Source organism: Falco cherrug, chromosome 6 (genome assembly GCF_023634085.1).
Source record: "Falco cherrug isolate bFalChe1 chromosome 6, bFalChe1.pri, whole genome shotgun sequence".
In the NCBI taxonomy this organism is placed as follows: Eukaryota; Metazoa; Chordata; class Aves; order Falconiformes; family Falconidae; genus Falco; species Falco cherrug.
This window is the reverse complement of record NC_073702.1, coordinates 41,618,666-41,644,608: the sequence shown is the minus strand read 5'-3', so window position 1 is coordinate 41,644,608 and position 25,943 is coordinate 41,618,666. Positions and strand designations below refer to the sequence as shown.

The window sequence follows — 25,943 nt, the reverse complement described above, 5'->3', positions numbered from 1 at the left end:
CCTAATGCATGATGACAAAAAATTCTCATTTGTTTAGGTGTATTCAATACAAAAAGGAGTAATGTCATTTTGAAAGTCAGAAAAAATACAAAAGATATTCCAAGTGGCAAAAATACTGTATTCATTTGATTAGCGAGGCTTTCCTCATCAAAATCCTCTACTCTCAAGACTTTTCTTGTCATTGGATGGAAATTAATTATCTTTTCTTTTGTAGTTCCTCATGGTTTACATCATCCCAGTTCTGAAGTTTGTGTGATCATATAATTTAATATGCTCTTAGTGCAAAGGTGTAAGGGTAGGTGAGTGGAACAAAGAAAGATTACATAAAAAATCTTAAAACTGACATTTCCTAATGTCTGAAATCTTCATTTGTGGTCTTAACTCTTTTAGCCTTTGTTTTTATGTCTACCACAACCTTTTCTAAAAAGCAAAAAGAAAAAACCAGAAAATCCATGAATTAAATTATATTGGTCTATTAGTGGTCATTGGCAAGGCTGAGGTCTGCAACTCCATCCTAAGAGCTCTGCCAGTGGAGCTGTCAACATCTGTCTGGTTCAGCCCTTTCCCAGATACAGTCTCTTGGTTTAGCCGTTCCTTACTTTTCCTTCAGATCTCTCCTTTTTCCCCACTCCTCCTGCCCTGCTTAGCTTTACCTCCTTGTGCAGCTCATTAAGTAGAGATCTTCCTTTACCAGACTTGTTAGCAAGTTCCCATATTTGATCATGCCCTGACAGTTCTTGGTCCCAGTTCCTTGACAGACACTTATCCCTACCTTTCTGGTTTCTACTGCTACTCTGGTTCACCAGCCAGCCCCATCTCTCCAGTGTCCCCAGGCTTCATCTCACTCTGCCCTCCATTTGTCATCTGGCTCTAACCAGTCTCTTGGCCCCGTCAATCCTGGTCATAATTTCATTTCCACTTCCTAAATCCTCAATCTCACCACATTTCTACTTCAAGTATCTCCTTTGGCCTAGTCTGTTTTCTGTCCTTTTTTCCATTCCTGTCAGACAAACCCTTCCATAGTCCCCTTTGTGCTGCCTTCTTGCTGAGGAAAAGCTGTGTCCCTGAGGAATTTGGCTTTTGACTTTCTATAACAGCTGAAGGTGGGGGCTGGTGGAGGAAAACTGGGAGTCTAGAAAATGTACCAGCAGCCCTATCTGTAATAAGAAAAGGGAGAGTGACAGGGAAAGAAGTAACAGGGTGTTCTTGACCATATAATCTGATCCAAAACCCAAGAAACCAGACTTTGAATTAACATTCAGGAACTGCTCCTACTTTTGTCACAGCCCTCATATAACCTTGAGCAAGTCCCTTGGTACCAGGTTCCTTAAAAGATGCAGATAATCTCATGTAAAACACACTAATGCTGAGCTTCCAGGGCCCTGGTCTCTAGTATGTGCAACTCCATGTCAGGCAGTTAGGTTTTATAACCAGTACGTTAGGAGAGATACTTGAGAGACAAAGACAACATGAATTTCAGTAGCAGTAAGTGTTTGAAAATTCAACTTGCCTCTCAGAATTTAAGACCATTTCTCAATATCTCTGTACGTTAATTTCATTATTGACAAAATAATAACTATGACCATCTTGTGAGGGTTGCAAAGCATATTTCACTTACGCTTTCTAAAATCCTTCTACAGAAATAGTTTTCTGAGTGCAAAGCACAGCTATGATTATGAATGAGAAACACACTTTAAAAAGAGAAAAAAGGCCACAAAAAGAGATTTATAATATCATGAGTAGCTGTACGTATCAATCCTTTAGTTAGATTGTTTGTCTATCTGTTGTTTTAGAAAGCCTGTTTACTGCTGTAGTTGAAAGCCGACAAGTTGTGGCAGACAGCAGATGTACCAATTAATAACGTGTCAAGGCTGATAGATAGAATGAAAAAAACATATCTCACATATAACTCCTGTGAGTTTTTCCCCCCACATTTCAGGTCATTGGGGTTCATGAGATACACTCTGCCTCCCTGGAGAGAGATGAAACTGTCTCATTAGCGTCTATCTTTCATGACATTAAGATGCTGCCTTTGAGATGCCAACTCACCTGTTCTTCTCCCAGAATCCTAAAGTGATGAAGCTCTTTAATCAAGGAGTCCGGGCAGCCAGCTGTTGGAAAGAAACAAAACCAGGCATTTTAGAGGTTCCTGTCAGTGCAGTTTCAGCATAATATTCATAGATGCAGAGAGGATAGAATATACAGATTACCTTAGATAAAGAAGATTAGAAAGATTAGCCATGGTTCTGCAGGCACCAGAATGCTGAAACCCGTCTATCAAATAACCCTTCCACATTTCCAAGCATGCTACCAAGAACACTTAGAAAGGTTATATTCTGAATATTTTATCCCTTTCCCCAAAGGACTACAAACAAAAGCAAGATGAAAAGGGCAGCACTGTCTGCCAGATACCACCAGCCCCTTAGTGTAAGCCAAAAAGCCTGTTAAAAGAGGATCTCACATCAAAACCTTGGAGCTGCCCAAGGCTGAATTCTCATTCACACACCAGCTTTGGACTCATTTCTAAGCATAATACAGGCTTTCCCTGATTCCCTGAAGGATTTCATAGGCCCCACAGATCACTTTAATTTTGGCTGTCACAAATACAACCCATTTCACAAATATGTAGTTGTCACCCACAGATGTAATACACAAACCAACTATGCAGGCAGGGGAGCGATTTGCCAGAACTTTGCAATGAGATTAACATTCAGTCACTACAGACTTTCACATCTGTACCAGCCAGTAAGAAAAAATATGTCTTGCTCAGTGCCATGCACTTTACTGACCTGTTCAGACTGTGATTAAATCCAAGGCTGCTACTCACTTTTTGTACACTACTAGACTCATTTCTGGCAAGCGATAAAAGTGCAGACTGTGAAAGCAATCTGGGCTTTATTCTTCTTACCATAAATTGAAGCATCTGCTTGTGAACAGAGAAAATTCCTTAAAAGGAATTAAGAGCATAGTTCTCCCCAGAACATGGGAGGAACTACGATTTTTATCAACCTGCTTTTCTGCTGATGCAACTACAAATAGTTACCTCTCATTCTTGATGACTGCCATTAAAAGGATGCAAATGAATTTAGAGACAGTTGTCAGGAAATCTCCACCAGTACTGTGGTTTCACTCAAAGCCAATGAGGCACTCACAACTTGTTGGCATAGCCATTTTAGGGATACAGAAGGAAAAGCTTTTATACTTGCAAGCAACATAACTAAAAAAGGCAAAACCCCTACTATATACAAATATACTAGTACAAGTCTTCTACTGATATAACTTTTTCTAATTAGGGAACTAATTTAAATGATATTCAAATGAACTTCTTGCTGGTAAATGCTTTATCATTTCCATTCCAAGGAGGTGGAGAATGCACCATCAACACAACTCCATCAGCAAATCCTTTTAAAAGTAGCCAAGGTTTAAGGTCACCCAGGATAAAGCATATGTTAAGAATTATCTATTAATGGCTTGTCTCTTATTAAATATTATTATTTCTTCCCATTTAATAAAACCTATGATACTCTTATAGGCTTCCTTTTCACCTGTCTCTTCCTTCCTCTCACACACAAGGATATTCACATATTGGATCGTGTGAGTTTTAGCTCTAAGTGATTCTTTCTTAATGGATTTTTACTCTTCTCAACTTCTAGGACCACAACCCCTAAATCACCTTTAATTTTCTCTCCTCATTTACCCCATGCTTACGACTCTCACTGTTTGTTCTGTTTCTTGTTCTCAATGCACTTAAAGTTGTCCTTACTATTTCCACTACACAATCACTTCTATGCAGAACTTTTCTGTCCATTTTCACTGGGATTTACATCTCCATCTTCCAGCTCATCCAAGCCCTGAACATATCAGCTCTAACTGTTCCACTAACTTCTCAACCTGAGTCCTACGTGTAGTCCAGAGCTATTGACTTCTCTGTGTTTCAGATCAGAACTCACTGCATAAAACACAGTTCTCTCTTACTCTTCAGTCCTTATGCAATTATTAACTTTTCCCCCACATGTAATTTCCCCTGAATATATCTGCATTGATTGTACACTGCTATAGGAATTTCTACGTGCAGAGGATAATTACAATTTCACGTAATACTGCATGTTAATCTTTGACAGATGTTAGCTTTGTAACACAACTAAACTGCTTTCTGCTTGTCTCTGCTTTTTGCTGTCTTTACAGCTTCTTCTTCAACCAATCATTTCTTTCTTCCCTCTTATCCTTTCCAATTTATTATTCACTAGATCCTTTAAGATGGGAAAGTTTCTCTTTTTCTTGCCTAGCAAGAACTTTTTCTCTTTCCATTCTCCTTGAAATCATATTTCCTGAATGCCTATTTCTCCCAGAAATCCATCCCATTCTGCCCTCATGCATAATTTATATGATCTCTTTTATGTGAACTGCTTACATGCATTCTCCCTTTCTCCCATGTTAGAGACTATAAACATTTTGGAACCAAGGACCTTTGTTTGCAAAAAATGTGTACAAGTATGAAGATATATAGATGTATTTATAAATATCTGTATGTTTAAGTGTTACTAGTTGTCGACTGCTGCAACCTTTCCCCAATACAGTATTTTGTATAGTCTATTTTTTAGAGACTTGCCCAATGCAGTTTTCAATTTTTCATAGTCCAGACTTTCACTGGATATTGAAAGCTAACTATACAAGTTACTGGCAAAGAAGATAAGAGAGCTTAAAAAGCATGTCACTGTTGGCGTGATGCTTTCCAGCAACAATGAGTTCAGAAATGTCAAGTGTGTGCAGTATTGCATCATACCAACACACATTAGCAGTCTGCTATCTGTAAGAAGTCTTCTCAGATCTTCACATTGCAGAAGCAATAAATCAAAGAAACAATGGAAATTGTTGTTGTCAAACAACAATTTGAGAAAAAAATAAAAATAAAGAAGAAATATGGAAAACAAAAAGAGATCATCCCTCTTTTGGGATATTTCTGGATGTGTTTCTGATATTTCCTATGTCTACTTTAATTTCTTCTGTTTAGTAAGCAGAACTTTGTAAAACATGCTCCAATGCTTGTTCTGGTGATCCTCTTTTACCATATATCTAGGAGCTATGAAAAAGTCTTGGATAATGTTAAGTTCCTGCACAATGACTAGAGACAAAGGGTACAGACAAATAATCATTCCATAAATAAAAGGAAAATAGGTTAAAAATTACCTATTCTACTGAAAAGAATTAAGAAATATTTTTCATCTCACCCACAAACCCACCTATATATCCATCAACATATTTATGTACACGGAAACACACATGATGACTTGAAAATTATTACAAGTTAAGCACAGCACGCAGTGGGTTCACTGGCAAACTGTGCACACCAAAGGTTAAAAGAAAAATGCATTTTCTAAGTCTATGATGTGCGACTTGCGCATGCCATGTGAAATAAATAATCTGCAATTTACAGATTTCTGCTGTTTTGTGTAGAATGCTTTGAGGATTAGTTTTTATGCCCTCTGTAGTACAGAAACCTTTATAATCAATGCTCTCAACAATTACTGAAACTTTTCATTTCCCTCTTCCCAATTATTACTTGAAAAAGTACAGGCAAACATGAAATTTCCATAGACATAAACCAAACCATAGAAATATTTAAAAAATAATCAATAACAATTACACATAAGAACATTAAAAGGAAATTATGCAAAAGCAAGGACAATTGCCTTTAATCAGAAGCCAAAAGTCAGGATTGAGGACATCTGCAGACTGATAAGATGGCAGCTAAATTGTTTATTAGTTCCCCCTTTCAACACACATGCAAACTTATGTGTTTCGTATGTTCTTGGCTACAATGACTGTACAGGTTTTTGCTAACTGTGAAGGCAAAGTGAGATTTAAGAAATATAAAATTGATGCAAATCTTTAGTGTTTGTATACCGCTTTTTCCTCTGACAGCTCCATTGACCTCAAAGCAATGAGACCCATGAAGCCAATGTGATGGAGCTTGAGTCTCAGTAGGAAACTAAGTTATAAAGGGATGATACGCCATTCAAAGCACCAGCAGCTTTATAAACTCAACACAAGCAATTTCTTCTCTTCTATTTAAGCATTTATTACTACATTAAATATAAGCATATTATCTGTTTATTAATGTTCCATCCTACCTCAGATTACTTGTTTGAATAATTCTGTTGTTGCTTGATTCTCATATTGCTTTATTGTTGAACTCTGAGTGCTGCACTTATGAAGGAAAGTAAATTCAAAGACACAGAAACTTGCAACTGTAAATTTACAATTTACATTGTGATACTCTCTTCATAAAGATATACAGATATTTTTAATCTGATCGTATATGTATCTCCAAGAGAAGAATAAAGAAACAAAACTTAGGAAGGACAGTTTAATGTCTCCTAACATCATAAATCTCCTCATTTCAAGTGGTCTGAACACACATTGTGAGCTACACTTGTAATTAAACTATGATTCTAATTACTACCAATTTAATTACCCAAGTCTTCACTTTTTTTTTTCTCAGACAGAATTGGCTTCTGGTTTTGTTTCTGCTTAAAATTATCACTTTGTATGACTTATGTTCTCTGATGAGAAGGCAAAGGAAAAATTAAATCAACCCTTTAATATTGCATAAACTGGCAAAATAAAAGCAGAAAATGGCTGCTGTTACAAATACAGCCAACTGAGAACCAACGCAAGTGTCAGGGCCCTGATGGCACCACCAGCCCCAACTGTCCCTGCCCAGCCTCCTGGGGGTCCCCCACAGCCCAGGGCCCCACATCAGCCCCCCAGGGCCGTCAGGCCCTGCCCCAGTGACTCCGCAGCAGGGCCAGTCTCCTGCTCCCCACAGCCAGGCCCACCCACGGGCCCACGGCCCAGCCAAGCCTTGGCCTGTCCCCATCCCCAGGGAGGTGCCCATGGCCCAGGGCTGGGGCTGCCCCCCAGTACCCAGGGCTGGGGCTGTTCCGTGGCCCCAGCTCCCTGCTCCTGGCTGGGGTGGGACGGGCCTGGCTGAATATCAGCCTCAGAGAATCACAGAAAATCACACAACGTGCAGGTACAAGTGCATTTATCTCTGCTGTAGGATTTTGTGCTATGTCTTCCACCACAGATTTGTAGCATTATTCCCTGTTTTGCCTTTTAAATGCCATCTTTTCCCAAATGGTATGCTTGGATGAGATTCAATTTACTGAATTTAAGCATCAAAATATTGGGTATATGGGTCTAATATATTCATTGCACGCTTCCTGTTTAGTCAACAGGACGAAAAACCCACCTTCACAGGGTAATTCCCTCCATCCGAGGCCGGACCCCAAATGGTATCCACTTATATCCATCAACTGAGAAGTCTAAGGTGACTAGGTAAGATTTACAGAAGTAACTTCTAGACTTTTAAGGTTACATGAGCTTATTTTCACCCAACACCCTGCAATCCCAATCACTTCTGCACATGCTTAACTTTGAGCATGTAAATTTTCCCATCACATTTGTCTCCACGCAAACTGTGCATTTACATGGTGAACACAGCGTAACTTCCATTTCTCTCACTTAAAGTTGATGTCTGCATCAACACCTGTTAATTCTGAAGAGTACATACCCTTTTGTGAGCTCTGAACACAACCATGTAAGAATATCTATCCATGCCCTTCAAAGCATATCTTTAGACAGTGCTAATTGTTAAACCAAGCTTGCAACTGGAAAATATTGCAAATACATGAGAATAACCAATTCGTGCTTAGAAAATTAATGGACGTGTCTTTTTTATTTTTTTTTTTCCTGACTGATCCATGTAGAATTTTATTTGACTTGAGTACAGATACGAAAAATGTTCCATATTCAAAAAACCAATTCTACAAGTTTGGAAATGCAGCACTCTAGCACTCTAATGGCAGCACTTGCAATATAGCAACGATTATATATATTTTATATATATATATATGCAAGTGTACACTGGCTTGCTGTGTGTGCACAGCAAGGAATGGTGGCAAGGGAAGCTGGCAGCTCAGAGGTTCTTGTTGCAGCAAGTATCCATTCGGAGCACAGCCAGCCTCTAGTTACAGTGGGACACAGCAGCTGGGACCCCATACACATGGTACAAGTACCCAGCACAGCACAGCACAGCCAACTCTGCTCAGCAAGCAAGAATGGCAGGAAGAGCACAGCCCTGCACTCTGTGTGATAACAACGGGAATGGTAACGAGGTACTGAGAAGAGGGAGCTGGGCTACACTCTCACACAAAACAGTTTTGAAATCCCATAATCAGTGTGGATTCATTTGTTATGTCATTTTCCCAGTCTCTTCCAACCTGTTCAACTAATTGGAATATTGGCGCAAAAAATACACCCTTCTGCTGTCTGTGTCTCTTCCAGTGAAAAGCAATCCTGTGCTGGTGACAGTGGGGTCACTCTTATGGGAACTGACAATGATTTCAAAGTATGAAGTGACTTCACTGTGCTTGTGTTAATTAAATGTTTTGATGTTTCAGGTGACCTCTTCTCGGTTTTGAAGTTACGTGAACATGAACAAAGACAAAACGAAGGAGAGTGGAATGCATAAGTATTTCATTGAAAAGAGAAAAAGATATGAAGAATATAAAGTAAATAATTTACAGAATATAAGCACATAAGACTATCCTTGGAATACTGCTTGTGTTTGTGCATTGTGAAAGATGTAGAAATGTTTTCTCACAGATCCCACAGAAGGGTATTATTACAATCATTTGCATAATATTTTTTACAACTTTCATGAGCAATACTTTTGTAAATAGTAAATTATTGAGGATTTTTTCTCTGTTGTTACCTAGATAATTTTCTAAATGTAACCAAACTTAAAGCTTCATTAATTTGTAGATGTACACTGTGCTTATAGGTATCTTCCTTTGTATAAGAAAGATTTAATTTTTAAAGAAAGAAAGGTGATACAACTGTTCTGTGAATCATTCGTTATCTCAAGTCCAAAGCCTTATTATATCTGCAGGTCTTAAAATGCAGAGGATTCATGTGGGCACACAACTATATTTAGAAGATCAATTATTGCTAACCACAAACAAACAAAAAATCACACAACAGAAAATCCTCTTATGAAATCAGCTTGTAACAACTAGGTTTACCTATTGATTTATTATTAACAAAAGGCCTTATTTATTTACCTTCTGAATTCTCAATGTTGATCATGCATTTGAGTCGCATTGGCAAATGAAATTCTCTGACCCATACTTCTGCTTCCAATACCTATTTTGATGATCTATTGTGATTGAGGTAGGTTCAGTCATGGAACATTTTCCCCCAAGCAACAAAACCAGATTTTTTGTTCAACGGATGCACAGTGCTTCTTCCCTTGCCTTACTTATAGGTATCAGAAGTCTTTTCAGCAAGTATAATACATCTTAGCTATAGATCTATTTAAAAATGCTACAAGCAGTTGTTGGACACACTAGAACAGGGGTCCTCAAACTACGGCCCGCAGGCCTGATAAGGCCCCCCAGGGTCCTCAATCCGGCCCCTGGTATTTACAGACACCACCAACCCACCCCACCCCCCGGGGGTTGGGGGGGGAAACCAAGCAGCCGCAGATGACCTCCTGCCACATCATCCACGCACCGGCCCCCTGTTTAAAAAGTTTGAGGACTCCTGCACTAGAATGTTGTTTGTATATTTTGTATATTTTCTGTCATCAGTATATTTACTAACTGGGAGACAACCTTAGCAGCCAAGTATCTTGTACTGGCCACCTTGCAACTGGTGTACGAAATAACATATCCAGTAATAACTAAAAAAGTAAAGTAAAACATTACACGGGGTTCTTTACTTGTAGTCATGCCATTCTGGTAACATCAGTTTGCAGATTAATTTTTTCCATACAGTAATCTAGATAAATAGATAGCAAGGTAAAACAAATATATGCCCAAAAAAAGATTAGTGTTTCAATAATATAGATTCCTTTGGAAAGAAAATATAAAAGGAGATTTTTCAAAAGCAAGAACTATTGAATTCTCTCCTTTCAAAGTCAGCAGGCACATATTTAGACTGTAAAACTCAGCTCTGTGCTGGGCAATGCTAAACCTGATAGCACGACAAGGAATGCCTGCATGTGGTTTACGTGCCCAGAGGTCAACATTGTGAAGGTCTTTCCTGTAAGTCTTCAAAAGTCTCTGTAAATCTGGAAATGGTGGGGCTGTTCTTCAGCTCAAGGAAACTAATACAGCAACAATTACATCCATGGTGCTTACACATATTCATACTAGCAAAAAAAATGGGCTTTGTAGACAAAATGTAATACTTTCTTAGAAAAGACTGCATGCCAGTAAAAGATATATTTAAGTGCCACTCTTTCAAACCCTAATCTGTAATAAGAAATCTATTTGCTTTTTAGAGAAAAATTTCAGAATTGAAATTATGTTTTCCCCTTATTAATACCCCTGTCAAAGTGTTAAGTTAATTTTCTTTTTTCTTGATTGACGTCTGACAGCTGAAGTCAGTAAAAAGACCTAAACAGATTTTTGCTACCAAAAAGGCTGATGAAGCTAATATTCAAGGTTTTGTGAAAGCTTGATTGTCAGGATACAATACTTCTGTTCTGACCAGTTATCAGAGATGTCAGTTGCCCAACTGAATAGGTTAAATTTTGTCCGGATGTACTTAATTTCAAAATCATCCAAAGACACCAAAGGTATTTTTGCTCTCATGAAGTACTTATGCAACAATTCTGCAAAGGGACTGCAATAGAGTTGGGAAAGGATCACAAAGCTTGACTACTGGCAGCAAACAGAGCATCTCAGATTAGAGAAAATTCTGATGGCCTGGCTTTCTCACATTGCATACAACTTTGGCCTTCACTGTGCTGCTTCTCACTGTTTTTTTTAATGATGCTTTAAAGCCAAATGACTAGAAGCAATGAAACAAGTTAGGCATTCTCTACTAGGGTCTGTCTTTTAATATGTACAACAGAAAATATCAGCAGGAATATTGACCTGCCATTTCAGTTTAGAACCTGCTTCCTTGCTTGCTTTTTGCATATTTAAAACAATATTTAAAGCAGACTTGAACAAGTACTGCTTAGTCACGTCAGCACTCAAACTCTGAATTGTACAAAGCTTCTCAATGCCAGCATGCTACTGCTTGTTATTTTTGGCAGGTTTCTCTATATTCTGCACTGCTATGTGATAAGTTGTTGAGTCTGTCAGAGGGGGATAATTTTCTATAAAAAAATTCTGTATTGCCCAAGAGACTAAGACTTCAGGGCAACCATGCAATAGTGCAAACATATTTGACTAATAGTCTGTACCATCTGCTCGATATTCTGGTTTAAATTATAGGCATAAATTCATCCATGCAATTCTCAGTAAAGTCAGTGAATACTAAACTCTTGTGACAAAACAAAATCCGTGCTGTCTATCTGTAATGGGAAATTGAACTACGACCTTTATTGCTCAAATACAGCAGATCCAGAAGCAGAAATAAAAAGGAGACTCCCTTCCTTCCATGCAAGTACTGACTTTTGCCAAACTAAGTAAATTCTAAAGAAATATTTTTTTAAAATGCTTCTTAATTAACAGAAGTTACTCCTACAGTTTCTTCATAACATCAAAGTGTCAGAAAATGGCAAGTCTAAGGCTGGCTCCTAATGTAACCAGGTTATTCTTTTTTTTTTTTTTTCTTTTTTTCTTTTTTTTTTTTCAGCTGACATACAACAGAACTGCTTTACACTTCTTTGGGAAGTCTCAGCACCTTCTGCCATATATACCTTGGTAGTGAAAATCTCCTTGCTGGGATCTGGGCTGAAAGGAGCTCTTCACTCTCAGGACACTAGGTTTTTAGCTCAATCAGGTCAATTCATGAAAGGTTTTCTCATCTTTTATTCAAAAAGTAGTTGAAATCTCTAAAGCAAACTCCGTTCTCTCAAATTTTCACCTTCATGCTGGCACTGGCCTTTGATGATGATCAGTACCTTTAAGAAGGCAAGTGAGAGGTCAGGACCTTTCAGCATGTGGTGGAGACTTTATAAGAGAAGATATTGCCTTTTCAGGGAAAATCCAACTATCCATGAATGAAAGTCAACACAAGGCAAAAATAACTATAGAAGGATTTCATTTGCCAGTTACTGAAGGGCAAGTCTTTAACAGACTGTCATTTCTGAATGCCAGAATTAAGTAGGTGCAATATAGAAAACGCTAAAAGGTTTCTAAGGTGAAATTAAACCGAAGTTCACATAGCCGTTTTCCAGCTGATGGCTTGATAACAGATGTATACTGTAAAGCCCAAGTGCTGAGAATCAGACTTGGAGAGTAAATATTTCTTCTTTTTCCCCTTAAAAGTTGAATTAAGGAAACTGTCCTCCTATAATTTTGGGAGTGACCAAGCAATTGGAGTTTGAGCAATTCATTTTGTAATAAATTTCCATCTCATTTGTATTTTACCAAGCGAGGTTATTATACAGACCACATAATGTAGAATAAACCATTGTACCATCAAGGAAGATGTGGCCAGGTGCCAGAGAACAAACACAGCTTTCCATCTCTTTAATTACAGAACTAGTGTTCAGGAATATTTAAATGCAATTTTAAAAGGTTATTTTCTGTCGGCAGTACAGGAAAATCAATATGCCAAGCTCAAAAAAAATCCAACAGAAAACCTAAGATTCACACATGTAGGTTTCACTCTCTCGCTCACACATGCATAAGCATGCACAAAATTACTACTGGAGAAAATAGAATAGCAAACATATTAAGTGACCCAGAAACAGCAATGCTTTTCTTTCTACATTTGCATTTCTTTTTTTCCTGGGATATGACGTCATTCTGTATAAACTATATAAAAAATGCTATTCCTTTAATCTGTGCAGCATTTATAAGACTTCAACATGAGCCTTTCACTGAGAGCTTAGACAAATATTTAAACTGCTACATAAATGACTCTGACTACCAGGCAAGCCCAGGCTACTCTAAAAATAAATGTTCATGGACAATAAGCCCATCCAACCAAAAGAGAATTTTAAAAAGCCATGGAATATATTATGTCTCATAGAATAGTACAGACATATCTGGATGAATGGCTATGATTTTCTCTTTTTCAAGGGTTTTATGACAGAAAACCATTTCCAGAACACTAAAGAATGAAGCAATTGTCAAAAGTGACCTGCACTCTCGTAATGGAGTTGAAATCTTAATTGTTATCTAATTCTATTTTTCTTCCTCCTTTGCAACAGCAATACATGTATGTGTATTTTACTGCTCTCTGTGAGGGAACATGGCAAAGTTCCACTTGTGAAATGAGGACGGTTTTGCATTTCACCTTAATCAGATCAAATTAGGGCAGGTGGTAACCCTGCAGGCAACATAATTATGAAAAATGCCTGTGTTCAATACAAACTGTCCTTCCAGTCTTGAGGTCTAATAGGACATCATAGTACAATCTTTCTACATTTTACTGGCAGCTCAGAACACAGAAGCCTGCAGAGGGGAGACCACATACTACTCTTTTCGTCTGTGCAAATCCAGACAAATAATGCATATGTTCTTCAATATTTACCCTAACATAAGAGACAGAGTGTTCCTGGGAGTGCAAAAGCTGGTGTAGGTTGAAAACTAAAGTTAAATACAGAAGAAAAAGAAATTAAGTCACTCTCTAGTCAGGTCTAATTCTAAAAACGTTGTGCGAGACAGGCTAATCCTGCATTACAAACACTGATCTGTTTTTACTATAAAAAAGCCTGACAGGCAGGCATAAATACAAGAGATTGTACTGTCTGTTCATCTAACAGCAAAGAATCAGAATGACCAAAGAGGTTCCCCAAAGATATAGTGTTAAGGATTTTTTTGATTTTATATCGATATACTGGCCCTATTCTTGAACAGACCAGTCGTGATGAATAGCTGGTGAAACACATTTGAAATAAGCTGAAAATTTAATGCAAAATTCTACTCTACATTAAAGGGATAATACAGCCAGGTTCATTTAGAATATTACTCCTCTGAAGACACCCCAAGCACTACAATAACAAATGTTGTATCAAAGAAGCACTCAGCGACAAATGCAATATGAGTCTCTGCGAGGCGATTTTTCAGCATGTCGGAATTATAATATCACTCCATGGAAACAAATTAAGCAGCACAAGCTTGGCTGTTGGGATCACTTTATTAGCAATGCAGTGTTTTCTCATAAAGAATGCTTTGCTTCGGATCTGTCAATGAACATCAAAGATGGCCTATCCGTTTTTATGGCGCACAACTTATTATTTGCCTATGAAATAAACAAAACACTTTAACATCCGGCTTTTTTTCTGCAACACTTAAAAAAAAGTATTGAGAATAACAAAAAAAAAATCCTGATCATTTTTACTGTACAGCTGAAGTTCAGTCTAGTGTTTTTTTTTTAATCAACAGGGATAAACACTTTAATCAGGAGGGATAAAACTGGCACACTATTACCAATGAAGGAATACTGAACAATTTCTACCTGGTAGAGGAATATCTATTTTTAAAAAACCACAGATTTCTGCAAAATATTGAAAAATATTCTGCTCTGGTTAGTTATCATGCTGATATATGAACTGACTTAATTTTGTCCCTTGTGCATAAAAGAGAAAGCACAGCTCTTGGTATGTGGATAGTCCCTTTCAATGGGTCAGAGAAGGATGCTGCGCTTGCACCATGCTCATAAATTTCCAAGGCTGTTACAATTTACCCCAAGCTCAGTGGCTGCACTGGACTAGGAATGCAGGGGTAAATGGATATGCTTTACTATGTACAGGGCAGGAGAGAACCCCCACAGCTCAGCATTATGCCATCAGACTCATCCGTACACTGAAGTGAATTAGTGCAAGCAATTTCATGAGATTACGCTAGCAATTTAGTACAGAACAGCTGCTGCACCACGCTAGAGGATACTCCTTCTAGTCTTTACTTACATGGCCACAAATAACTTCTGAGTTAATCCAGAGCAACAGCATACATCTTTTATCTTTACCACCTTACAGAGAGATATGCTATGCCTTGTAATTAGTTGGTCTTGTCTAATGTTTCTTCAGCTCACAATACTTCCATTATCACTAGTCCAATATATCTCCATTAAATTAGACACTCTATATGATGCTATTTCTTCTCATATTTGAATTACTTCCCATATCAACAGAATGCACATTTTTCCCCTCAGCTATACTTTTTTCTGTATTCTTTCAACAGTGCAGTGTTTCTGAGCTGTGAGCCTGAAGCCAGAATAGACAGGTATAGGAGGAAATCTCCAGCCTTACTAACTGCATATATGAAACCCCACAAGGTATAGAGTCCAGCTGCAGAGGGCTGGTGGGGAGGAGACATGTTTTTTTCACCCCTCTTGGATATGGGTATTGCTGTATCAATCATTTCCAATTAGGAGAAAAAAAAAGTATTTTTTAAAATTTACACCAAGTGGGATCCCAGTCACATAGCTTGGCACTATGAATGCTGATACAGGCACTAGAAATCAGGACGAGAACATCCCTGACCTTGATGCGAACACTTAAGCAGGACAATAAGCCAAATCAGAACTGGTGTCTCCCCATGTCCCCCCAGGAATCTCCCCCTCCTCTCCCCCCTCCCCCAGTCTCTCACTTGCCCAGCAACAAAGAGAGAGAGCTCAGGAATGCCTGTCCTCTGTTTTTCCTTCCTGTTGCAAAATGGGAAGTCAAATTATTGAAACTAACCATAAGGTTCAGCTTTTTTTCTCATGTCATTAAAATGCTCACTTGACTTTGCTACATTTCAGTAGATCACTCAGTTGCCGTTGTAAAACATAACAGCACTAGATCGTGTCACCTGTACACTTACCTTTTGACACCATGTTAACTATTTTTCTGTAGAGTACTCCTGAGCAGTCATTTATATGTTAAGTACTGAACTCTGTATCACTTCTGCCTTTCAATATTACATTGCCTGCTATGTATTTTCCACTTGTGTCTGTTATGTCATGGATCAGAAATTTATTTCTTCTACTTTTGTCTGGCTCTAGGATAGCATCACACATGAAATTTCAGAGACACATTTTTTCATGACTGAGAATTATTGGATATACAGCTATAAAAGCATAAATAAAAGCTAAAAGTCCTTAGAATTATTTGGAGGGGAAACAAAACATCCTTAAGCATCAACTTGGTTGGAAATTCTTCATACTGCTCTTCTGTACCATTCGTCCAGGAGCTGTTTTCTGTTGTGGCTTAGCTCCTGTCTGCTTCAGGAAAAAGATCATCAATTATGATAAATGATTCTGTATGGCAGGATTTAGACTCACGCTACAAAAAACTACATTGAATGAGATTATCTGATCCTTTTCTAAGGATCAATAATTTATTTATAGGCAGGGGCCTCAAAGGTTAATTTCTAGTGCTTTACTCACCAAGCTGTCCAGCACTCCAATGACTTGTAGGAGATATATAATCAGAACTGGCTAATCCACACCAGTTTGTTTAAAAAAAAATGTCAGATTAACAAATCAATGATACTTACACACTACAAAATTGGTTTCCACTTAAAAGCTGGCTGGATTTACACAGTTTACATGCAGCATAAATCCTGTTTTCATGTAATTTAGCAGGGATTCTGGGCAAAGTGATTCCCCTCTGTCTTGTCAATTTACAAGACACAAACTGGCCAGGAAAATCCTATTGCAGTTTGATAGATTCCTACTGAGGGAAACAGGGAAGAAGGAAAAAAGAGCAAAGCAGGATTTTTGACGTTTGGGTACAGATAGCTGTCAATGATCATTTTCCTATCTCTGTTTCCACAGGTAACTGTGACTTTCCATCTAGAGAGCTTTTCCCTGCCTTACTACTTACGCAAAGAAGTATGCCTTGCCTGACCTGTGACATGTTGATTCTATACTCATGCAACAACCCATTTGGGCGGTTGCATGAATGTAGCGTCAATGGGTGCTACATTCATGGGTTTTTCACCCATTTCCCCACTTTAATTCTGCTCACATCTGTGTCAGTCATTATAAAAGTGTCAACAGTGTGGCTGCTGTCAAGCAGTCTGTGGCATTGAATGCAAAAGTTAACTTTACTGCAACAAATTCTTTAGTATGTGTATGCACATCTTTCTCTCTCTCTTCCCCTTTCTCTCTATGTATTTATTGTTCCCCTTTGAAAGTTGGAGCACATTATCTAGTTTTATTTTTATTTTTTGTTACTTTTGCAATTTGATGGAGAGTGGGTTGTGGGAACACAGCACACTTGAGATCATTAGGACTATATCCTCCTTTACTGGGACAATAACAAATCAAGGTAGCAAATATCTGAAAGGTGCAATGATATTTTTTTGTGCAATGGACACTGAATTAGAAGAGCTGTGATATAAAACTGATTCAGGTGACAGGTACTTAATCAACTGAATCTCCAGCAACTCCAGTAATAGTTTCCTAACTTCTTTCTGTACCTGGAAAATATGATCTGAAGACAAACATAAATATTTGCAATAAAAAAATACACCACAGTGTCAGTTTGCATTTTTTCAGTCTTGTATCTACAGATGCAACTGAACTGAAGGTTAATGCTAACATTTAAAGACAGACTGTGTATAATCTAAGAGGACATGCGACATTTTTATGTTTCAGGCGAATGCTTTGTGTCTTTACTGTTCAGGAGAGTCTCATGCAGGAAAGTAACCTAATGTCAATGACTATTCCAATATTAAATAGATAAATAAATAAATAGAGGCAAAGGAAGACATGATAGAAGTGGCTGAAAGAAGCGGCACGTACACAGTACAGTAAACAATTCTGCCAAGCACTGTTCTAATTTGTCCCAATCTACCACAACCAATTACTCCTACCTCAGAGACTCCTTATCTTAGATTTTCCAAGCCAGCTAGCCTCTATTTCTTGATAAAAGACATAGCAGTATTTCAGAAAATTGCAGATTAGATAAAGAAGAAACCCAGTGTTAGACATAATTGCCTCAATTTTTTTCCTCAGCTGAGCCAATCCTCCATCCAAATAGTTGAAAAGCTAACTACCTTCCAAGTTAGGTCTCAGTAATCCATCTGTATTGGCCACAAAATAATAGGCTTGAAAATATTGTAGAACTGTTGCTCTTACCATTATTGTCTGCTAGAAAAAGCTGGGAAAATAATCGCTGAGAGATCAGCAAGAGCAAAAAAGGACTGGGTTGAACTGCACTTTCCACAATACCAGCCGGACATAACACACACTTGTGACACAGATGCAACATTGAACTCCACAATGCACAGAAGGTAGAAATAATTCAGCCCTGCTTCTTCTTCCTTCTTCGCCTCCCTCCCCATCTCCATTTTGGGAAAGAAAAGATATCTTTGGTCTGGGAGAAGCTGGAGCTAGCAGTAAGTACTATAGATAAACAAATGTACCGAACCTAAAATCCATGTCTCTCTCTCTCAGTATCCTATCTGTGGCAGAAGCCAATAACAGATGCTATGAAAACAGCGTAAGAATCAAGAAAAGCATTAAGTACCTCTGTATACCATCCTTATCTGCAGACTGCAGTTTAGGGACATTCAACCAGATCACTTTCTTCCCTTGCCACTCTTGGGAATTATCCATATAATGTATCCAGTCACTTTGGGAACCCTGAATACTTTTGATTTCTACAACATCCTTAAGCAGTAAATTCCACAATTTTAATTTGCAGTGGGTGACTTTCCTCTGTTCGTTTTATACCTGCTGCCTCGTAGTTGTACGGCTACCTCCAGTTCTCACATAATAAGAATGGGTAAATCCCTATTACTCTTTTCCATTCCTTTCATGATTTTAGAAAACTCCATCACATCTTGATCCAGATGTCTCTTTGTCAGAACAGAAAAATAAGCATCTCATCACACACAAACTATTCCATACCTCCAGCCATCTTTGCTGCCCTATGTTTAAACAATAGTTACCACTTTCTTTTTCAGAGGCAATAACCAGACCTGCACTTGGTATGTGTAGAGCAGGGCGCATTCTCTATTTACCACAGAGAAATAACATTTTGTCATTCCAAATAGTTCTTAAGATCTTAATTGCTCTTGTGACTTCCACTTAGTGCTCAGATGATATTTTCAGTGAACCATCCAAACAAGATGCCAAAAAAATGGGGCAGCAGATTAGAGACCAGTGCCATCATGACGGCTTTTGCCTTTGTGCACTCCAAATGATGCCACCCTTGCTTCTTAAGAGGCCTTACTGGAAAGCGTGCTCAAAAATACTAGCAATATCATCCTGACAGTTAGCTCTGTAAACTGAACCAGTTTTTTACTCCATCCTTGCACCTGAGCAATGCTGCAGCAGTGTTGTAGCCAACTCTGGGCCATGGCCATGTACCCTGTTAACCTGACTTGCCTTCCCGGCTCCACCTCAGCTTGCCCCAGCACTGGGACTTCTCCGGTGATCACAGGGCTGTGGCTGACCCTGCATGGTGTGCCCCACTGGCATGGCATGGCATGGCATGGCATGGCCGACCTCATTGCTGCCACAGGATGACTCTGCTTTGCCACGTCCTGCCAGCAAGTAGTCATTGTACAAGCCTACAGAATTACTTACCTATCGTCTAAGGAGTTAAGGATGTGGGAGCTAAACTGTGGTGTGAGGTATGAGGGAAGAAAACAAAATGGACAAAAATCTGATAATCCAAAACTAACACATGAAAATGAACAACTAAAAGCTTTTATCTGGAAGTTGAAACTGAGGAACAAAAGGTCAGGATGGCAAACAAATAGGAAGAACAAAGAAAACTACCATCAGCCGCCTCCTTTTCATCTTCTAAAGGACAAATATTTCTCAAAGAGCATTATACTTACTCTGTAATAAGTAGCCTTCTAATTTTCATTCTAAAGATCATGCAATAACAAGAAAATTACAAGGATCATTTTATTTTCTGACAGATGAAATGGCACAGGACTGGAAATTCAACACTAGACAATGACTGATATTCAGTGGAATTTCTCCACTGTCCCCAAACCGTGTTATTAAGCAATGTAAGAAAAGTGTAGGGTAATTAACCCTTATCTACACAGTATTTGCAAAGGCACAGTATTCTGCTTTATGGTATATGATATTGTCAGCTTCTTTTCCTTTTGTCAAACCAAAGAGAAAAGGAAACAGAAAGCACTTTTGCACATGTGCCTTATAGACTTGAATTTGAAAACTATGAAAAATGATCTCCCTAAGCCCTAGATGTGAAACCCTGGTGTTTCAAAAAACACTACAAGGTTCCTCACAACCTGACCTGTGCACACAGCATGCTGGAGCACTCGCAGTTTGTGTAAAGCCTATATTGAACTCATGCAGAAAATTCCTAAGAATGAGACAATTTTTCTGGTGCCCTCAGTTTTCTTGTCTGTGCTAGGAGAAACAAGGACCTCAAACATAGACAGCATCTGACCCATAATAAATGGAAAATGAAATCTCCATTTATAGCTTAATCTTTCATCTGCAGGTCTCTCTACAGGTCTAGAGGTTTTGTTTTGGATATTGGTTTGTTTGTTTGTTTTTTGTTTCTGTTTTACATCTCTGGTAGATGTCAGGATAAGCTCTTTTGTGATTGAAAATACTCATTAGGTAAAGTATGCTGCATCTAGCTGGACAAAGGTAACATAACATTAATTTTTATTTATATTACAGTTGAGCTGAAAGCCTCTCTTGTGCTAATAACCCCCTCCTGCTAAATAGCGAGTTAACATGTCAAATTAAATAGATAATACAGTAACTTGTAAATCTACCAAAGGATGCCATGTGCAAAGGTGATGCAGAATCTATGGCACATTCCTCAAAGGAGAGGGCTGAAGCAGAAGAAAACTGCACATTCTTCTGTGCTATGGGTATAATGACCAATGCAAAACTGGGATTTTAATTACATCTCTCAGCATCATAAGCTGTGAGTTTGGCCTAACTTCATGATCTTACATAGAAAAATATTACACTGCCAAAGATAATTCTCCAGCTACCCTTTACAAACAGAAAACCATAAATCCCGTGTCTTCAATTTACAGAATATAAACCAACAATCTGTAGCAGACTCAAATCTATGTTTGACAATGACAAGGCAATGCTGCCATGCAATTACCTTGGGAACCTCCACTGAAGGCAATGGCAATTGAAAGTTATAACATCTGGCACTGAATTCTCACTTTATGACTTTGTGGAGAAAGAAGAATGGTCATAGCTGCCTGACAAAACAGTAGTTTTGTATTTTCTGACTTTTCTCCCAAGTCTTAACAATATTTAAATATGGCTCACTTCACAGTAATGCATGTATTATATAAGATTAAAAAAATACAAGATCTGGCTCCCCAAAAGTCTCTTCTGGAATGTATTAACATACATTTTACTCAAGAGACTGAAGTCTTCTCTTCACTGACATTTCGTCCTTCTGCATAAAAATTAGCTCAGGCAGGATTTAAACCAAAGAAACCCCAACACCAAACCCAAACTAATAATAAAAAAAGCTTTTTATGGTCCCCAAAGACCAGAACAGCTGAATTTAGCCATTTCAGTGTGCTAGGTACAACCTGTTTCCTCATCATTTTCTTTAATTAACCTGGCTTATTTACCTGGCTGGCTGGGAAAGGAGTTATTAAAGCCCACCCTGAAGCCTGCACAAAAAGCCAGAGGATGCCATTCACGTAACACTCTCATATTATTCTTCCGCTTTAGCAATACAACTATTATTAAAACAAAATTTAGGGCCTGGAGTAGCTCTATTTTCAAGGTAAATTTTTCTAATAAATTGCTTCATTGGCAGGATGCAATCTGCAGTTTATTCAGCCTGTAATATTCTCATGTGATAGTTACGAGTCTGAGTTCGGTGCTCAGAAATGAACCCTCTCCACTTTGAAGGAAGTAGACCTTAGCTGGGCAGGAGGACAGACTGACAAACCGGCAGCCTAAATAATCATTTGTAGCTAGTGGACAGGGAAGAGCAGATGGGGATGGTTTCACTAGGAAATTTGAAGTCGGCTGTACAGGAAGAGAAGACAGGGATTGCAGCATACAGAGAAAATACGGAACACCGAAGACACTCAGCACTATCAGAGCTATTTTTCATGTCAGATTTTCTTCAACCTGCAAGCTCTCAGGGCCAGACCCATTAGCACACTGACCATGATGCCTCAACCCAGGCACTTGACTACATTTGCAGGTCTGTGGCCTATATTTTCCTGACAAACGAGGCCAGGAAAGGGATGGGTTGCACTGGGGGAGCTGCCAGCTGACAGCATCTCACTGATACAAGGAATGGTGAAGAACAAGGGGGCTGTGCTGAGACACATATGTAATCAGAGAGCCTTCACTGAGACGGGAACATTTGTACAGTTTGTGGGGGACATCCAAAGATGGAAAAGCTGAATGCATATTTCCCAGGAGAAAATGGCCCCTCGGCAGGGAAGAATATGGTTGGCTACTTTGCATGTAGAGTGCTATACTCCCTAGCAGGAACAGATATGTGGAAGAAACTAGTAACAAAAATTTAACCAATTGGTGACAAGCATGACAGTGACAAAAGGAGCCCCCTGCCAAATATGCTAGACACCGTAGCTGATGTGTTGCTTCTCAGAAGCATGAAGCTATGGAAAAACTGCTAGAGCACGTACAAGTGAGCTCTATCCTTGTCCATGTTAACCTGTATGGACATGAGCTATACTGCAAAATGATCTTGGAAAATCAAAAGGGGCCAGAGGCTCTGTAAGGAGACGTGAACCGATGGCAGTTCTAGGGCTATTCCCATTAGTCCTTTTGGAGAAGTGTCAAAGATCAGATAAAGAGACACAATCAAGAGGTAAGTATAGGTACTGTTGACAGGAAGATAATTAGTTTTCTTAACCATGGAATGGTGTTCCATGAACGCAACTTCCCAAACTTAATCACAAGGTAGTTAAAGAAGTGGGTGAAGCAAACCTACAACTTACAGTTTCCTTTGAGAACACAGGGTGAACAGGTTTGCTTCAGTAAAACCAGAGAAAAATGTCTTCAAGTCCTTGAATTATAAGAAATAATAACAAACTTAAACAGCCAGATTGACGGTACGCTTAATGTTGATAAAATCCTTGTCCCTAAGTTGAATTTTGGGCCGACCTATCACTCAAGATCCTCTGTGAAATCCAACTGACGGTGATAGCTGCAGGGTCTGTGTTCAGTGTTTTTCATTTCTCCATATTTCACATGCAATTTTTTCAACAGTGACATATATTAACATTTGTGCATCACACAGTGTCTAAGAACTCCGGAGGAATCTGAATGGAGACAGAGCATGGAAAAGGTATTAAGAGGTACATCCCTAACTTCTAGAGCCAAAGAGAGGCTAATGCAGCTTATGGCATGATTCATAGCAGCCTAAGCAGTATTTTACTTTTTGCCAACTGCAGTATTTAAAGATGCTTTAGCAACAAGAGACTGCTAATTATTCCTTAAGCAAACACGCCTTTTCTACTTATTCCTTTCTAGAGTCTCTAATGTTCATTCCATAGCTCTGTACCACCAGTCAGGAAAGGATATTTCTTTCAGCTGACTTCTTGATGCCACCTCAATTTTGCAGTTTGATGAGGGCCTGGATGTGCTCCATGACAGCATGTCAACATGTAAAAAGATAAAACACTGTTCTTGTAGAAAAATGTAAATGGAAATTATCACCTACGAATGTAAGCGACATAGTATTTATCCACCTCTTATCTGTACTAAGAACACAAGTTTACCCATCACCGAGAAAACCACTTCAGTCTCAGCAGAAAAGGATGTGCAAACATTTCTTTTAGGTCTAAATTCCCTTGCATATGTATCATATATGATTTTTTAATGGTATCATATTTGTATCAGTATAAGGCAATACATTACTAAACTTATCTTCAAAAAGGAAATATTTCTGGAATTTTGCTAACCTGGAGGTTAATCAGCAATGAAAATCTTATAATGGGTTTAAAGTAAATGTGTGTATGAAAACACATACAGCAAAAAGAAAATTGAAGATTGATCCCTCAGAGAAGTAAACCCAACTATCAATATATAGCAGGGTGAGTACCCCAAGACTGCCACTAAGTAAACTCCAACCCTTACATCCAGAAGTCTGATTCTAACCAATAGTCTGCAGCATGTATGTGTAAAAAGGTCCAGGGGGCTGTGGTAGCCTCACAAGAGTTCTGGACAGAAATAAATCAGAACTTTGCTTTATGCGAACTGGGATTTGATATGACCTTCATGCTGCAGACCTGTCAAGCTGTGGCAATGATGAATGCAATCAGACAGCTATTAGACACTGTTCTAATTTAGACACAGCAAAACCTATTGAGTAATGTCAAATGAAACAAAAAGCAGGACCAGAGTCTGAAAAGGCTTTTTAGTTCCCTTCAGGTAAAATTCAAAGGACTTTGTAACATCAAGGCCTCGCTCAGCTGGGCACAAAGGCCTTGGAAGTGATGAGGCAAGATTATTGACTGAATATGGCAGAATCCTGTCACAATCCCCAGAAGAAGCTTAAAATTTCGACAGGGATGCTGTGTTTTTGCAAAATTTTGAGCAAGGCAGTTAAAATAATTTTGAAAGTTTGCCTTTCTTTTGTTCCCTTGTCAACAATACCTAGAAGATTAATTCTTAAGCAAGAAACATGTGAAGGAAAGTATAATTTATTTCAATACTGTGTTATCATCTTACTCAAGACTGTATCTATGAAGAACACCAGAACAATTTTATATGCATCAATATCTACATAAGTAGAAAGACGTGGGATTGAAAACCTCCCTCCAGAACCAAAACTATTTCCAATATTTTAACACAAGGCTGAAAATGCTCCCCAAGCCCCTCCAAACCCATACATGGAAAAGTTCAGGATATAGCCAAGTGTGGAATATCTAAAACATTGCAAAAGATTACAAAGCAGTTATTGGAACTGTCTTTTCAGCTAGACACTGGCTTAGAAATATTCAATTTCTGTCCTTCACCCTTCTGAATTTACAAGAAAATATAGGATATTGTAAAATTGAAAGCAACTCTATTCTGATTAGATGCAATCAGATTTTCAGCCTATTCCAGATTGGATGAAGTCTCCAGAAAATTCCAAGTTTAACAGAGGGATTAAATGGAGGTTGGAAATCACTTAGGGACAAATTTTGGCTGTGATTTAGCAGTGATTTTATTGTGTCAGAAGCAAATGTCTGGTGGGCTCACCATGAAGCTTGTGTTGTCCTTGCCCTAAGCATTGATGGCATAATCGTTAAGATGGAATAAACAACATGATGCTAATTGCTCAAAGGAAGATCCAACAATCTATGAGATCCTGAAATATCAGGAATGGAGGAAACAGGAATTGTAATCCTGTGAGGATTAACTACTGCTGGTTATGACAATTCATTGGAGTGCAGAGGAGCACTGCACTGAGCTGGTACAGCTGGCATGTGCCCACCTGAAAAGCAGCTGGGCTCACTGAGTCCTTCAAAGACAGCAGGTAAGCTAAACCGGGAGAAATTGGTCTCTGTGGAAGAGACAGCATTGTGAGCAGATGGAAGCTTTTTCATTTTGGGCTTGAAACTGCCTGAATGCTCTTTGCAATATTAGCTAAACATTGTCAAACTAGACAGAACCCAGGTTTGAATATGGGGAGAGTAAGAATTTGGACACCAAAAATTAATTGCTTTTCTCGAAAATTGTGCCTTAACAAAGGACTAATCTGCCCGGGGACAAGTCTACACATGGGAGCTTTAGCAGGTCTAACAATCTGTTGATGCTCAATCAATATTATCAGGACTACTAATACAGATAATTTTGCTGGGCCAAAAACCCCCAAACAACCCCCCTGGAAATGAATGGGTATATTTAGGACACATTCTAGGTGATCAAGAAATAGAAAATACTTTTCAGCTATGAAATGGGCTCAGATCCTCTTATAGCAAACTAGGTGACACATTGGCTACTTCTGTACTCAGATAAATACAGTGATAATTTATATAGTTAAACTGTCAGAACGGTCCCTGGTGTACTTCTGGCCCTTTCACTGTCCCACA

At 38.6% G+C, this 25,943-nt stretch overlaps 1 protein-coding gene across 1 annotated transcript in view; it reads right to left on the bottom strand.

Moving 5' to 3' along the window:
• The window catches only part of PRKN (parkin RBR E3 ubiquitin protein ligase), a 767,421-nt gene that overhangs the window by 128,810 nt on the left and 612,668 nt on the right, over nt 1-25,943 (bottom strand). The window contains exon 8 of the mRNA XM_055714146.1: nt 2,050-2,111. Coding sequence (XP_055570121.1) covers nt 2,050-2,111 — 62 coding nt within the window. The remainder of the gene's footprint in view (nt 1-2,049; nt 2,112-25,943) is intronic.